At 40.1% G+C, this 17,134-nt stretch overlaps 1 protein-coding gene across 1 annotated transcript in view; it reads right to left on the bottom strand.

Moving 5' to 3' along the window:
• Positions 1-5,094: 5,094 nt before the first annotated feature.
• Positions 5,095-17,134, bottom strand: part of LOC132820615 (T-box transcription factor T-like) — a 95,778-nt gene continuing 83,738 nt past the window's right edge. The window contains exons 9-10 of the mRNA XM_060832819.1: positions 14,325-14,493; positions 5,095-5,364 (exon numbers count right to left, since the gene is read on the bottom strand). Of these exons, the coding sequence (XP_060688802.1) occupies positions 5,095-5,364; positions 14,325-14,493 (439 nt within the window). The remainder of the gene's footprint in view (positions 5,365-14,324; positions 14,494-17,134) is intronic.

Here is a 17,134-nt window from a genome sequence, read left to right as displayed (position 1 = left end):
AAGTTTAAAATTCAAACTCAAAACTGGACACTTGATACATTAAAATGTTATAACGCTCGATTTTTTTATTTGGAAATATTTTTATTGAGAAAAAAGATTTTAAATTTTTTACAAAATCACAAAATCACTGCAAAACAGTATAACAACCTTATGACAATAACAGTAAACAAACTACTAATCTACCCCACAAACTATTGAGAAGAGAATAAAAACCTACCAAAACTACAATTCAATAAATAACTTTTAAAAACTAAATTAAACCAAGTTAAACCAAGGTAAATTAAATTACATTCAGTTAAGTTACCACATTCAGCGCAATCCCACCAAAGCTCCCCACCACTAGGAGCATCAGTAGGCATACGCATAATTGTTCAGATTCTTCTTCCTAGGGGCTCCCTGACCGCCAGACATAGCCGTCATGATACACAAAAGCCCTGAACAATATAGCCAACAAGTTTGCATCTATATAATATTCAATAAAGCAGTTCCGTTTACTTGTACACCATACTCGTAAGGAAATCCAGGTGGATGTGCTCCACAACTAATCTACACCACCCGAGAGTCCCAGAGGATTCTCTGACACCCAGCTCATTAGAATGTTCTTCCTTGCACAGAATGAAAGAATATTAAACAGTTTCTTCCCATGCACATCCAAAGAAGGGAGATTTGGCAAACCAAGAGAAGGGTCACCAGATGCACCTTAACCTCGGTTCCCAACACCTCTTCCAAAACACTCGCTGTGGCAAACCAATACCTGCAAAGCTTGTGGCGTGACCACAAGCAATGAGTAAGAGTGCCAACATCTAGTTTACATTTGGGACACTCCTGTCTTAAATTTCGCAAGCCACTCCGATATCAAATGAGCCCCGTGGAGTACCTTCAATTGCACAGCCTGCGTCCTATTACAAATCGAAATCTACCTTCCATTCTCCCAAATATCCTCCCATGCCTCTGACAAATTTCCAATTCTTGAGTCCAGATTCCGCACAGCCGCTCAATGTCCTTCGAAACATTACCTCCTACCAAGTGATAGAGGCTGCTGACCGAGAGAGCATCTGTAGACTGAAGCACTCTCCTCTCCATCTCCGAGTTATAGGGACTAACCATCAATGTAGTCTTTTTTCTGTATAAAGTCTCTAACCTCAAAGTAGCAAAAGAGGTCCCTCCTAGATAGGTCACATTTCTGACTCAGCTGCTGGAAAATCATCATGACCTTCCCATAAATAAATCTCCCAACCAGGAGACTCCTCTAGACTCCCAGAGCTTAAAGCTAGAGTCTATTGATTTCAACCAGAAGCCTAACATTCCTACCATGGGAGTGAAAGGGCAATTTTTTTGTACATTGCCCTCACCTTGTGGTATCATTCTTCATGCTTTAACTGTGTCAAGGACAATCGGATTTCTGCTATGGTCCACAACAGTCCTCATCCTGTCCATAAACAACAGAATTGATGAGGGGGTATTTGCCTGGGGAGTCTTGATGTCCAACCAGATTGGGCTTGCCAGGACCCGCAGTCAATCAGCCACATAGGATAGTAAGGAACTCAATTATTATTTCTTAAAATCCAGGAAATCCAAACTTCCCATCACCTGCGGAAGCTGCAATTTGGCCCCCACAGGCATGGCCTCTGACTTCATAAAATTAATTTTATACTCCGAGAACAAACCAAATAGATTAACCACTTGTATTAAATGGGGCACAGATGTCATCAGATCAGTTAAAAAGAGAAGAACATCATCCGTGTAAAGGGTGATCTTATGCCTGCCTGATCCTACATCTGGGGCAATTATGTTGGGGTCCCTCTGGATAGCCTCTGCCAGCTGCTCAATCACCAATGTAAATAATAGCCCTGAGAGAGGGCACCCTTGTCAACTACCTCTGCCGACATTAAAATTGTCCAAACATATACCATTGGTGAGAACCACTGCTTTTGGGTCACTACATAACACTGCCACCCACCTGGCAAAATTCCCTCCAAGACCAAACCGGTCCAGGACATAAAAGAGGTATGGCCACTCCGCCTGGTCAAATGCTTTCTCTGCATTTAGGGAGACTACCAAGCCTGAAATCAACCCTTGCTTGCATACCTGAACCATGTTTAATACTCTTCTAATATTATTAGTAGACCTATAACTCTTAAAACCTGTCAGGTCCACCTTTACAATGAAGGGCAAAACCCTCTCCAACATCAATGCCAGCATTTTCGACAGAATTTTAAAATCCACGTTCCGTAGCGATATGGACCTGTATGAGGTGCAATCCTCTGGAGCTTTCCCTTTCTTGAGAATAAGAGAAATATTTGCTTCTCTCAGAGAGGATGGGAGGCAGCCTTGACTGTATGAGTAGTTGTGGCCTGGACAGCGTGTCTATAAACTCCTTGTAAAACTCACTTTGAAATCCATCTGGGCCGGGTGCTTTACCATTCTGGAGCTGCCTCACCGCCTTCTGTATTTCTTGGATTTTCAGAGGGGCATTCAGAAAAGAGACCTGCTCTGAAGTTACACCTGGAAGGTTCAGGGTCTTAAAAAAGGACTGCATCTTTGCCAATCTATCCTCACAGCCCTCCGACTGGTACAGCTCAAAATAGAACATCCTAAATGCTACATTAATCTTTTGGCATCGCAAGTAAGAGTACCAGCACTCTCTCTAATGGATGTGATAGATTGGGGGGCATTCTTCTTTCTGATACACTAGATACCTACCCGGTTTATCACCATACTCAAATAACCTCTTTCGCAAAAGAGATTTCCCTCTTTGCTGTCTGGGTGAGCGCAGCATTCAAAGTAGCCCTGAGGGCTGTAATCCAATGCAATTTGGTTACAGACAGTCTGTCAAAGTGTGCTGTATCAGCTAACTTCAGGCAAGCCTCAAGCAAACGCTGCTGCTCTCCCCTCTACCGCTTCCGAGTCACCGTGCAAGAAATAATCAAACTCATGCATAGGCCTTGATCGTCTCCCAGAGCACCAACAGATTACTGGCCATCCCCAAATTAATTTCACAAAAGATTTTAAATAAGCTGCGCAAAATATACAATAAACTTGCTATCCTTCAAGTGAAAAATGAGGTCTGCAGATGCTGGAGATCACAGCTGCAAATGTGTTGCTGGTCAAAGCACAGCAGGTTAGGCAGCATCTCAGGAATAGAGAATTCAACGTTTCGAGCATAAGCCCTTCATCAGGAATACAAAGGATACATGCGTCAGTGCCGTGGCCTGTCCTGTTACAACCAACATTGACCTCCATTTACACTGCCTCATAATTGGAAATGGTATGTTCCCAATTCTGCAAGATAGCACTGAATTCAAAAAGGTCAATGGGGCAAAAAAACATGTTAATCCTAGTATAGCACTTATGTGGGTTAGAGAAAAAGGTGAAATCTCTACCTTCAGTGTAAAGACATCTCCACTCATCCACCAACCCCAGCTCCCTGTTCAGGTCCACTAGCTGCCTGGATTGCAGGGACATACCAGCAAGACCCTGGGCATCCTGAACACTTTGGGGTCAATAAGACAATTAAAGTCACCCACTATAATTGTACAATGTGCCCCAAGGGCCATCAACCTGGAAAGCGCATTCGTTAAAAATTTGAGGAGATGTGCTGGGGGCAATAAACATTCAAAATCCCATACTCCTCTCCATGCATCAAAGTTTTAAGAATCACAAACCACCCATATTCATCCTTAACTTGGTCTAAATGTTGAAATGGGAGATTCTCCTAGATGAGTATAGAAACTCCTCTACTTTTCAAATTAAAGGATGAGAAAAACACTCCCTGCTGTAACTTCAAGTGCTCCTTATCAGTTGAATGTGTTTCTTGCAGCAAGGCTACAGCAACCCTCTCTTTTCTAAGGCTTGCAAGTGTCTTTTTTTCTCTTAATTGGTGAATGACTTCCCTTAACATTCCAGGTGCACCATTTAAATGAATGGTTAGCCATAACCGTCCGAAACAGTCTATGTTACCCCCCAGTGGGAAAAACCCCACTCATAGCGCGCCGAGTGAAAACAGCAAACAGTTTGTATAAATTTAATAATACAACTACCAAACCAAAACTTCTAACAACTACTTCTACAACAGACCAACATATAACACAAATGAAAGGAGACTTTCCCCCTTGCCTACAGGGGGCATTCATACTACACACTCACCCCTCCATGGTTCCTTCTAGCTGAAGCCATGACCTAGTCCCAAGCAACACAAATTATTTTTAAGAAAAAGTTACACACATCTTATAACCCCTCCAATCCATACTTTAACCCTAGGCACTCCTGTTAGAAAAGAAATATATAAACCCCTCACCGTCCCCACACACCCTATCCCATACCAAGGAAGGAAATTATCAGAAAAAGGAACAAAGGATAATGAGAGGGGAGGGAGAAGAGAGAGAAAAAGAAAGAAAACAATTAGGACCCCCACATATATTTTATAAAATCCGACAACCAGGTAAACCAGGCAAATTACAGCGAAATTATAGAGAAAAACAAAGTAAACCTTACTGTCCATATTATTTGAGCCAGCCAGTCTATTTTAAAGTATTCAGGAAGTCCTTTGCCTTTTCCAGTGAGTCAAAATTGAACACAGACCCTCCGTGCCTGAAACGTAATATTGCCAGATATCTTATGGAATACTAGATATTCAAGTCCTTTGGCCGTCTTTTTACGTCATCAAAAGCCTTCCTCTTACGAATCACAACTGCAGAAAAGTCTTGGAAAAGTATATCAGAGCCTGTAGATCCTTCCCCAGTGCTCTAGAAGCTTCCAACACCATTTGCCTATTTCTGTAATGCTGGAATCGCACTAGTACCGGGCAGGTGTGCCGGTCCGATCGGGGCCTGTGCATGGCAACCTGGTGGGCTCGCTCAACCTGCACCCGGTCTGTCTCAACTTCCAGCTTCAAAACCTATGGGAGCCATTGCTCCAAGAAGCTGATGAGCTGGCCTTCTTCCTCCAGTTCCAGAAGCCCACCAGACAATGTTCTTCTGTTGGCCTCGATTTTTGAGGTCATTGACCTGCTGTTCCAGGGCCTGGATCCAACCCCACCGAGGATTCTGCCACAGTTTCAGAGGCCGCGGTCCATTTTTCCACCTCCACGAATCGCTACTCGAGACGCTGGATCTCCTGGTCATGTTTCTGCAGTGTGACCGAGATTGCTTCCAACCTGGCCCAGGTCTCCTCCATCACTGAATCAAAATTCCCTTGGAGTTCCACAAACTCCGAGACCAGGCTCGGCTCCACAGGTGAGTCCCCTGGGGCATTCGCGGAGGCTGACGCTGCAGCCGCAGGCATGTCCATTGCTGCAGGGGAGTGCCCTACTTGCTGTGATCCTCGCAGTCTCTTCCCTTTAGTTATTTTTCTAACTATTTTAAACTAACACAGAACAATTCTGGGGGTCAAAAACTGACAATTTCTACCACCTTGGGTAATAACGGAGGATGAGTGCACCACTTTGTCTGGGTTCTGGTGCAGAGCTCAGCAGGGCAGACCTACTGAGTCACCACCATCTTGAATCCCCATAACGCTAGATCTTTAACAAAGACATTTTTCTAAATGAGTTATCTCTTTTGCTGAAGGCATTTTTAAAATTCATTTTGTTTGTGTTTACTTTAAATATTTAATCTTTTATTTAACAATAAAATAGAACAAATAGTCACAATAGCTGCATATTACAACAGATTGGACACACATTTAACCAAAATACAACATAAATGAAGGAAAGTATTACATTTTATACTTTGGAAATGTTTTATTGTACAACATTTATATAGTAGATTTTCTTTAATTGCATTTAACCTGAGCTGATACCAACCTTGCTATAATGGAATAAATTTATCATAATGGGTTATCTAGTAACAAATGGCCTACAAAATAAAGCCATAGAATGAGGCTACAATGTATTGAGAGAAGTAAGTAGTCAGAAGTCACACAATACCAGGTTATGGTCCAACAGGTTCATTTGAAACCACAAGCTTTCAGAACACTGCTCCTTCAACAGGACCTGATGAAGGAACAGTGCTCCGAAAGCTTGTGATTTCAAATAAAACTGTTGGACCATAACCTGGTATTGTGTGACTTCCGATTTTGTCCACCCCAGTCCAACACCAGCACCTTGAGAAGAAAAGAAAGATCCCTTACAAAGTGATTCATTCATTATTTAAATGTCTGAAGATATTGCAGACTGAAATATTTAAATTGAACTATGTGGGATCTCATTATACACCTTCTACATACTTGAAGAGAATTAGGTGTTCGTACTTTCAAGTTATAAAGTCAAAGTGATGTACAGACCTTCCTGTCCAACTCATTCATGCCAGCCAGATATCCCAATCAAATCTGCCAGAACATGGCCCATATCCCTCTAAACCCTTCCTATTCATATACCCATCCGAATGCATTTAAATGCTGTAATTATACAGCCTCCACCACTTTCTCTGGCAGCTTGTTCCAAACATGCACCACCCTCTATGCGAAAACGTTGCTCCTTAAATCCCTTTTATATCTTTCCCCTCTCACTCTACACCTATTCCATCTAGTTCTGGACTCTTTCCCCCCCCCCCCCAAGGAAAAGACCTTGTCTTTTTATCGTGTACATGCCTCTGATAGTTTTACAAACATCTCTTAGGTCACCCCTCAGCCTCTGACGCTCCAAGGAAAACAGCCCCAGCCTATTCAGTCTCTCCTTAAAGCTCAAATCCTCCAAACCTGGCAATATCCTTGTAAATCTTTTCTGAACCCCATCAAGTTTCACAACATCTTTCTGATAGGAAGGAGACCAGAACTGCACGCAATATTCCAAAAGTGGCCTAACCAATTTCCTGCAACATGACCTCCCAACTCCTTTACTCAATGTTCTGACCAATAAAAGAAAGCATACCTTCTTCACTATTCTATCTACCTGCGACTCTACTTTCAAGTAATTATGAACCTGCACTTCGAGGTCTCTTTGCTCAGCAACACTCCCCAGGATCTTCCCATTAAGTGTATAAGCCCTACCCAGATTTGCTTTTCGAAAATGCAGCACCTTGCATTTATCAACATTAAATGCCATCTGCCACATCTCATTGGCCCATCTTATCAAGATCCTGTTGTACTCTGAGGTAACCTTTTTTCACTGTCCACTACACCTCCAATTTTGGAGTCATCTGCAAACTTACTAACTATACCTCCCATGTTCACATCCACACCATCCATATAAATGACAAAAAGCGGTGGATCCAGCATCGATCCTTGTGGCACTCCACTGGTCACAGGCCTCCAGCCTGAAAAGCAACCTTCCACCATCACCATCTGTCTTTTACCTTCAAACCGGTTCTGTATCCAAATGGCTAGTTTTCCCTGTATTCCATGAGATCTAACTTGCTAACCAGTCTCCCATGGGGAACCTTGTCGAAAGCCTTACTGAAGTCCATATAGATCACATCAACCACTCGGACCTCATCAACCCTCTTTGTTACTTATTCAGAAATCTCAATCAAGTTCTTGAGACATGATTTCCCATGCACAAAGCTATGCTGACTGTCCCTAATTAGTCCTTGCCTTTCCAAATACATGCAAATTCTGTCCTTCAGGATTCCTGCCAACAACCTGCTCACCACCAATGTCAGGCTCACCGGTCCTTAGTTCCCTAGCTTTACTTACTACCTTTCTTAAACCGTGGCAGCATATTAGCAGTCTTCCAGCAACTCACTTGTGAGTATCGATAATACAAATATCTCAGCAAGGGGCCCAGCAATCATTTTTTCTTGCTTCCCACAGAGATCTAGGGCATACGTGATGAAGACCTGGAGATTTATCCACTTTGAAGTGTTTCAAGACATCCAGCATCTCTTCCTTTATAAATGAACATTTTTTAAGATGTCACCATCTATTTCCCCACATTCTATATCTTCCATGCCCTTCTCCAATGTAAATTCTGATGCAAAATACTCATTTTGTATCTCCACTATTTTGTTGCTGCTCCACACAGAGGCTGCCTTGCTGATCTTTGAGGGACCCTCTTCTATCTCTAGTTACTCTTTTGTCCTGAATGTATTTATAAAATCCCTTTGGATCCTCCTTAAGCATATTTGCCAATGTTATCTCATGTCCCCTTTTTGCCCTCCTGACTTCCCTCTTAAGCATACTCCTACTGCCTTTATACTCTTCGAAAGATTCATTCAATCTCTCCTGTCTATACCTGATACATGCTTCCTTCGTTTTCTTAACCAAAACATCAATTTCTCGAGTCATCCAGCATTCCCTATACTTACCAGCCTTTCTTTTCACCCTAACAAGAATATACTGTCTCTGGACTCTCATTATATCATTTCTGAAGGCTTCCCATTTTCCAGCCGTCGCTTTACCTGTGAACATCTGCCCCCAGTAAGCTTTTCAAAGTTCTTGCCTAATATTGTCAAAATTAGCCTTTCTCCAATTTAGAACTTCAACTTTTAGATCTGGTCTATCCTTTCCATCACTATTTTATATCTAATAGAATTATGGTTTCTGGCCCCACTGACACCTCAGTCACCTGCCCTGCCTTACTTCCAGGGAATAGGTCAAGTTTTGCACCTTCTCTAGTAGATACATCCACATACCGAATCAGAAAATTTTCCTGTACACACTTAACAAATTCCTCTCCATCTAAACCCTTAATACTATGGCAGTCCCAGTCTATGTTTGGAAAGTTAAAATCCCCTACCATAATCACCCTATTATTTTTACAGACAACTGAAATCTACTTACAAATTTATTTTTCAATTTCCCTCTGACTTTGGGGCAGGGCGGAAGGGGTCTTAGTTTATCTCTCCAATTTCTCAAATTTCTCTTACTTAAACTACTGAATGGATTTCTGTTCTGCTTCTCTGTTCCAAGAACCATGGACAGTGGAGATGTTTAGCTGAGTTGTTCAGGCTGAATGGCCTGCTTCGGTGATACAGTACAACCATTCTATGATTCCAATGAGAAAGGTCCAAAGTTTTCAAAACCTTCCGCATAACTTAACTGCTTTATCTCTGGTAACATCATAGTGAGCTTCCTCTGCACTTTGTTCAGGGTCATTATATCTTTCCCAGAATTGTCTGCAACATTCCAATCATGCGATTACTGTCTATTTTTCAGTCTGGTTCCCAAATTCTTAAATTTCTTCTGTAAGACCTCAACATACTTCCACTTCTGTCTTGCTTGCACCATAGGTTTTAATAGTTCTTCTTCCCATTACAATTTTTTTTCCATGACATTTTTAAAACTAGTACATCAGGAAGGCAACATCCCATCCTCCAAATACAGCTGCAGGAAATGGCTATGAATTCCAAAAATGGAAGAATTTCTCACAAAGTCCACTTTCCTATTCCAGCAATTCAACTCCACATCCCTTTTATTCCACATTACTACAACGTTGCTCAGGACAATTCTCTGTTCAATTGCCTCAGCATGTTGAGGTGGCTAGTACAATGCACTCAAAATGCCAAAAATGCCATGGAAAGGACTTAGACTTTGTATCAAGTAAAGCTTCAGCTTTATTTTTATATATTTATAGTGTTGGCTATGACTCTTGCATTTTTGATTTGTATAATTGTGTCTGAAACCTGAATTCAAAAAATTGAATGTTTAATTCTGAAAGACTGAGCACCATTGCAATGCTCCAGATTTTTATTGTGTCAACAGAATAAAGGAACTTTTTTATTCATCCCCTATCACAGTAAGATTATTTGTGTCATTGTAAGACTGAAAGAGATATCTGAGAAGCAAAAACTGCCAAATTTAGTTTAGTGGTATCCATTAATGTGTTTTCCAAAATAACTTAGTATTTTCATAAGTATTTCTAATGAAGATTGATTGGATTACTACACATTTTTAACTACCTTGATAAGTATCAAATGTTTTGCACGGCATCTATATGTACACCAGCAAACATGTATAAGTGATTACATTAAACTGTGGATACTGAAGATCTAATTCAAAAACAGAAATTACTAGAGAAGCTCAGTAGGTCTGGCAGCACCTGTGGAGAGAAAGCAGAGTTAATAGCAGTAGCTAGGAAAAGGTGTTACTTACGCTGATGACAAGGGAGTCAGTGCGGAAATGAGTGAGTGGGTGGGTGATGACAGACCCCAGAGAGAGAGAAAGACAATCAGAAAGGCAATGAGAAACTGATATTGCTTTTTGCTTTCTCTGGCTTACTAACAGCCATTCCTTTGTCTGCCCAACTGTCTTTCTCTCTACTTGGGCTTTGTCTGCTCACTCACATGGTCCATTTCCCTCTGTTCCCTGCCTGTTCATGTGCCTATCTAAATGTCTTTTAAAAGTTGCTGTTTATCTGCTTCTAACACCTACTCTGGCAGTAGGTTCCAGACTCCTAGCTGTAAAAGCTTAACTCACATATTTCTTTTGACTTTTCCCCCCTCTCATCTTAAATCGATGTTCCCTAGTAATTGACATTTCCACCCTGGGAAAAAGATTCTGACTGTCCACTCTATCCATGCTTGTCATAACTTAACTTACTTCTATCAGGCCACTCCCTCAGTCTCTGATGCCCTAGCAAAAAGAATTCAAGTTTTTCCAACTTCTCTTTCTGGCTCATACACTCCAATCCAGGAAAAATCCTGATAAACCTTCTTTGCAACCTCTCCAAAGCCTCCACATCCTTCCTATAATGTTTTGGAGAATCCAGTGTTGGACTCAGGTGTACAAAGTTAAAAATCACACAACGCCAGATTATAGTGCAACAGGTTTATCTGGAAGCACTAGCTTTCGGAGTGCTGCTCCTTCATCAGATGGTTGTGGAGTTTAAGACAATGGCGAGACCAAGCAGAGACTATGGCAATGGATGAATGGACACTGCACAACAATCAACAAACAGGAATGTTCCCTCCCAGTTGGAGAATATTTCAGCAGTCTGGGACATTTGACCTCAGACCTTTGGGTGACCATCCTCCAAGGCGGACTTCAGGACAGGCAACAACGAAAAGTGGCCGAGCAGAGGCTGAGAGCTAAGTTCAGGGATGGCCTCAACCGGGACTTTGGGTTCATGTCACACTACAGGTGACCCCATTGCACTGTACACACAGACAGGCAGACAGACAGACAGACACACACACACACACACACACACATATGTTTGTGGGGTGAATTTGTACTTGCAGAAGTACATTTTACTTTGCTCAAAAACTGCATGAATCTATGTAAGATTCTGTAAATCCATTTTTTTACATTAGAATCAGTCTGACCATTGTGGCACAGACAGACCCACACAAGGAAGCTAACACCTTCAATACATTATCTGGGCCAACATGACACCAATTGTTACAGTTCACTTGAGAATATAACTTTTAAAAAAGTTTTGCAATTTACATATGAAAGAACTGAAACCAACATGATCATTCTAAAAGATGAGAGACTTCATAAACAATCCAGTCTTTTTCAATATATAATTTCGGTTGCATCACACTGCAAACTTTTGCTATAAATTCTGTGTCTTACGATCTTATACTCCACAACCACCTGATGAAGGAGCAGCGCTCCGAAAGCTAGTGCTTCCAAATAAACCTGTTGGACTATAACCTGGTATTGTGTGATTTTTAACTTCCTATAATGTAGTGACCAAAACTGCACACAATACTCCAAATGTGGCCTCACTAAAGTTTATTACAACTGCAACATTGTTTGTCAACTTTTATATTCAATGTCAGATGAAGGCAAGCATGCCATACACCTCCTTTCCCACCTTACCTACTTATGCTGCCACTTTCATTGAGGTGTGTACTTGCACCACATGATCCCTTTGTATACCAATGCTGCTCAGGGTTCTGCCATTTACTGTATACTTTCCTCTAGCATTTGACCTTCCAAAGCCACTGTCAATTCTGAAGAAGTGTCACTGAACTCAAAATGTTAACTCTGCTTTCTCTCCACAGGTGCTGCCAAACCTGTTGAATTTCTCTGGCAATATCTAGTATTGTTTCAAATATTAGCAATTGATATTCCATCTTCCTGATGCTCCACCTTCTGGATTGATACTCTAACTTCACCAATCTGAAGTTAAGATGCAGTGAGTAACAAACAGTTGAGGGCAGTAGCACAATCGTGGATCCCTAAATCACATAATTCTGCAAAATCTAGTTTACCTCTGAAACAACTGCTTGATGACATGAAGCCAAAGTGAATTGATTGAGAAAAAAACAGCTTAATGAGAAAATTAAATTATAACAAATGACTAAGGTTTTGACCTCAATTTTTAATATCATAACATTGTATACAAGTACATTTAAACAGATTCTGTACAGAAACAAATTTCAAACACATATAGAACTGAAATTGAACAATATCATCTTCCCTCATTAGAAAGTATTAAGATATTTCCAGTACTGAAAGGATTAAATATTTTTGTGGTCATTTTGAAGCACATATTCATCTTAAAAATGTGAATAAACCATTTTACACTGTGGGAGTGAGTTTCCACTTTGGATGCATACTGTACCAGGTTTTGGAATTGAAATTTTTTACTCTGATATCCAACTTATTTATATATCATGCAATAATTTATTAGCCAGCACAATAGGGCTGTGTTTCATAATGCAATCGTTTTTTTAGCCCCCTTTTTAAGAAGTATTTCTTGACATACATGGCAATGTGATCTAGTTTTATTTATTCACATAAAAATGGTCCAGAACAAAAAAAATAAAAATTTTAATCAGAGTGTTGCTCCACCAGTCTTGAATAACTTGATTAAAAGTATTTTCAGTTGTGTACAAAGAAAACCACAGTGAATCATTTATTCATTTCATTATGGCAGGAAGGTTTTGGTATATTAAATATTTTGAAGCTTTTAAAAGATAATAATCTTTTATGGTTAGGGCAGTTTCAGTTATTGCTTTCATCTGAGGATTAGACCATAATCTAAAGTGGAAGCATTTATAAGGCTACAGAGATGGAGTGATGTGAGGCGAATTCCTCTGGTAGAGGGTTAGCACAGACATGATGGGTCAATTAGCCTTATTTTGTGCTGAAATGAAACTATGATTCTATGCAGTTTAGCATCCTTATCTGTACAAAAAGCCTCAATGTTAAGAACTTTCTCAGGCCCACAAATGAGGACAATTAGCAGAAATACATTATGGTAGTTAATTGGATTTGGGATACTTGACCAATTCTATGAGCAAGAACTGCTTTCAGCACAAAATATACAGAAATTGTATTTGTACTGAACACAATCTAAGTTTCATGTCCTCAATAGTTCATATTCACCAACTGTAGTTAAAGGAAACAACACAATGTAACTCCATGTCAATTCTGCTATAATGTATTTTGGGATTAAGAGGAAATCTATCACCGAGAGTTGATCTTTTTGTTTACAGTATCTCAATATTAAGCACACCCAAATTTGATATTGGCATTAGATATAATGCAAAGCTAATTTGACAGTAACCCTACCACATTATTTTCACTCTTCACTTTATCAGTAATATCTTGCATTTATAAGTTGTCTTAGCAAACAGGATCAAGGAAAAAAAAAGACTCTGGTCCACATACATCAAAGGGGAAGGTGTTATGGAGTGCCTGAAAGGAGCAAAAATGCCAAGAAATATTGGGAGGAAATTTAAGATTTTAGTCTTTTGGCACAGCTCCAAGTTTGGATCACTTAAAATGGAAGATGCTCACGCAATCAGATTGAGTGGAACACAGATATCTCAGTGGGTTGGGAGGCTGCAAGAGATTAAAAACTTGGTAAAAACAGAAATCATGTAGGGATTTGAAAACAATTAAGGAAGAAAATTTCTAAATCGAGGCATGGCTTAAGGAGACGATAAAGTGAACACTGGTGCAATGGCTGAATGTGACTTGGTGAGAGTTAGGATGCAGGCTGCTTTTTAGTGACTTCAAATTTAGAGAGGCTGAAATGCGGGTAGTCTGATTAGGAATGCATTGGACCAGTTAGCAATCAATACAGCTTCTTCAACTTAGATTTTAAGATCACTATAAAACTATATTAGATTTTGTATTTTAACTTTAGTTTCAGTGGAAACTGAATTGTGCTCATCCAATATGCTTGTTTCGAATTCATTTTAGCCGGTGGGGATTTTCAGTCAGAAAGACTTCTTTCCTAGGTTACCTTCTAACCTAAAGCACCATTTAATCCCTTGGAAACCATTCTCGCCCACAATTCACAGCAAAAATACCTAAAACTAAACTTGATAAATATATAAAACAGTAGGAACTGTTTTAATTCCCAGTCATTCTGAAATAGATGACTACACCAATCAAATGTGATATGCATTGCACCATCAGACTGAGGATGAAGCTGAGCTCCATGATGATGCCGCCAGTCTAGCAAGTGGAGAGTCACTGAGTACCTCCATTGCTGTTTCACTTGAACTTGTCATAGTGGCGAAGGATGAAGCAGTTGTCGGCAAACTCAGGCTTCCTCCAATAAATGGACTTTGAGGGTTTCCAGAAGCTGAGCTCAGCGTGTTGCTTGGGGTCACAGAACCATTACCAACTGTCCAGTGGCACGTATAGTGGCTAAAAGTACAAATACAAATAAATGTCCACTCAGCACAAATCTGAAAAGATGCTTCCAATTTCAATTTTATGAATTGTGGCAGTTGCAGGTTATTTTACTACTTCCTAGTTAATTAGAGACAGAAAAGAAAGACCTGCATCATGAGCACAGGATCTCCAAAAGCTCTTTAAAGCCAATGATGTCCTTTTGACATGTAGTCACTGCTGTACTGTAGGAAACAATGATTGTAAACAAATATATTGTTGCAAGGTAAACGTCAGGATAATTATGAAGCTTGCTCAGATATGTTTATTTCTGACAGCAGTAGAAGCCGTTCTGCTATAACATACGAATTCACTGTAATGGATAGAGATACTGTTTCTAAAGCACGAACTTTTAAAGTATGACTTGGCTGTCGTGTAATTGCATCACCAACACTTTACATATTATTTGTATTATGTGATTCTCATATGGCATGGGGTTGCACAGGAACACAACCATCACGCTATAGAAGAAATTACTGTGTTTAACTTATTTGCACAGATTTGGAGTGCTGTCAACAGGCCAGTTAGACAGAGAAATAGAATAATAAATTACAGGCAGGATGAAAATATCAGATTTTTCTGTTAATTTCCTATTTTCCCTTTTGATTAGCAAAATGTTCAAACTCCTGTGCCAATCAGTTCTCAACTGTTTCTGTCTGCAGGCAGAGATCATTTCCAAAGGTTTTTCAAAGGACACCAATCACAGAAACAAATGACTTAATGGATAACATGTGCACAAAAAATAAATGCAGAAACATATCCAAGTATCTTCAGGCAAAGTGAAAGAAAATTGGGGGTGGTTAGGATGCATCATCCCATCTTAATAGATGCCATTTAATAGGTATCCAGTAAAGCTGTCACTTTCAAGAATTATTTTCTAAATAATTTATTGCATTTTAATTTTAATGGTTGATTGTGAATATTCAGGTTAAAAGCAAAGATAAAAGGGACAGTGTGGAAAAATCTGCAAATTGCTTCAATTCTGGTGAGTTGCATATTTTGCAAGAATAGTGCATAATCACAGTGTCGTGAATATTGGCAACACTGATTTCAGTGAACATTTTAGTTGATTTTAGATACTGAAAAAAAATTATTTATTTCTCAGGATTAATTGTCAAGTGTTTACATCCTGAATTTTACTGTATAAATATTGAGGAGATTATGAGCACTCACTATTTCAGACAAGGGTAAATGAGACTGCAAATAGCAGCATCCATCCATCCAAAAGTAACAATGGAATTAGAAGCTACAGTTTAAGTTGACCTCATCCTCCAGAAGTTTTGATGTACAGTATTTTACAGAGAGATTTAGCATTGAAAGAGGAACTTCAATTATCCGAAGGACACGGGCGGGAAGTATTTTGTTTGGTTAATCAAAAGCTAGATAACTGAATGCGGGATAACGTAGTTAGCCAAGCATTGGGACCTTCGATCTTGTTCGGATAGTATGAAATTTGTTTAAGCGAATGCCGGATAATCGAGATTTCTCTGTATGAGGGATAGGATGAAATTCATGTATTTGCCCACCAACAATATTGGATCTTGTCTATTCAAATATAAATTTTAAACAGTGTTAACTACCACAAAACAACCATTTGAAAATGGAATTTTAAGGCATGTGTCTCACCCCTTAAGAGTTTAATGATTGCTGATTTAAAAAAAGGTGACTTTCAAAATCTTATTCTTTTTCACTGTGGTTAAGGGGATGTACCATTGCTTTCTCTGTTCACAGGTGCCCCAATCCCTACTCAAGGACAGTAGAACCTCGATTATCCAAACAAGATGGACAGGGAGTATTTTGTTTGGATAATTGATCGTTTAGATAACTGGAAACGAGCAGTAATTTATGAGTGCCGGTTATCTGAATATTTCCCGGTTATCCGGCAATATCCATCATAATGTCATTTAACCGATAACTGACCAACGTAAACAAGCAGTAAATTGAGTGACAATTATCAAACATTTTTAGATTAGATTCCCTACAGTGTGGACACAGGCCCTTTGGCCCAACAAGTCCACACAAACCCTCCGAAGAGTAACCCACACAGACCTATTCCCGTAACTAATGCACTTAACACTACGGGCAATTTAGCATGGCCAATTCACCTAACCTGCACATCTTTGATCTGTGGGAGGAAACCGGAACACCCACAGGAAACCCACACAGACGCAGGGAGAATGTGCAAACTCCACACAGACAGTTGCCTGACAGGGGAATTGAACTCAGGGCCGTGGTGCTGTGAGGCACAGTGCTAACCAATGCACCACCGTGCCGCCCAATTCTCAGTTATCTGGCAATGCACACCATAATGCTGTTTAACTGGTAACTGAATGCTGAGTTGCCTACTGCCGTTTTTACAGGAACTTGAAATCTTGTTCAGATAATTCTAAATTCAGATAGAGTCATAGAGATGGACAGCATGGAAACAGACCCTTCGGTCCTACCCGTCCATGCCGACCAGACATCCCAACCCAATCTAGTCCCACCTGCCAGCACCCGACCCATATCTCTCCAAACCCTTGCTATTCATATACCCATCCAAATTCCTCTTAAATGTTGCAATTGTACCAGCCTCCACCACATCCTCTGGCAGCTCATTCCATACACATACCACCCT

This window comes from Hemiscyllium ocellatum, chromosome 12 (assembly GCF_020745735.1).
Source record: "Hemiscyllium ocellatum isolate sHemOce1 chromosome 12, sHemOce1.pat.X.cur, whole genome shotgun sequence".
In the NCBI taxonomy this organism is placed as follows: domain Eukaryota; kingdom Metazoa; phylum Chordata; class Chondrichthyes; order Orectolobiformes; family Hemiscylliidae; genus Hemiscyllium; species Hemiscyllium ocellatum.
The sequence above is the reverse complement of the archived record's forward strand: the minus strand, read 5'-3'. Positions and strand labels throughout refer to the sequence as shown.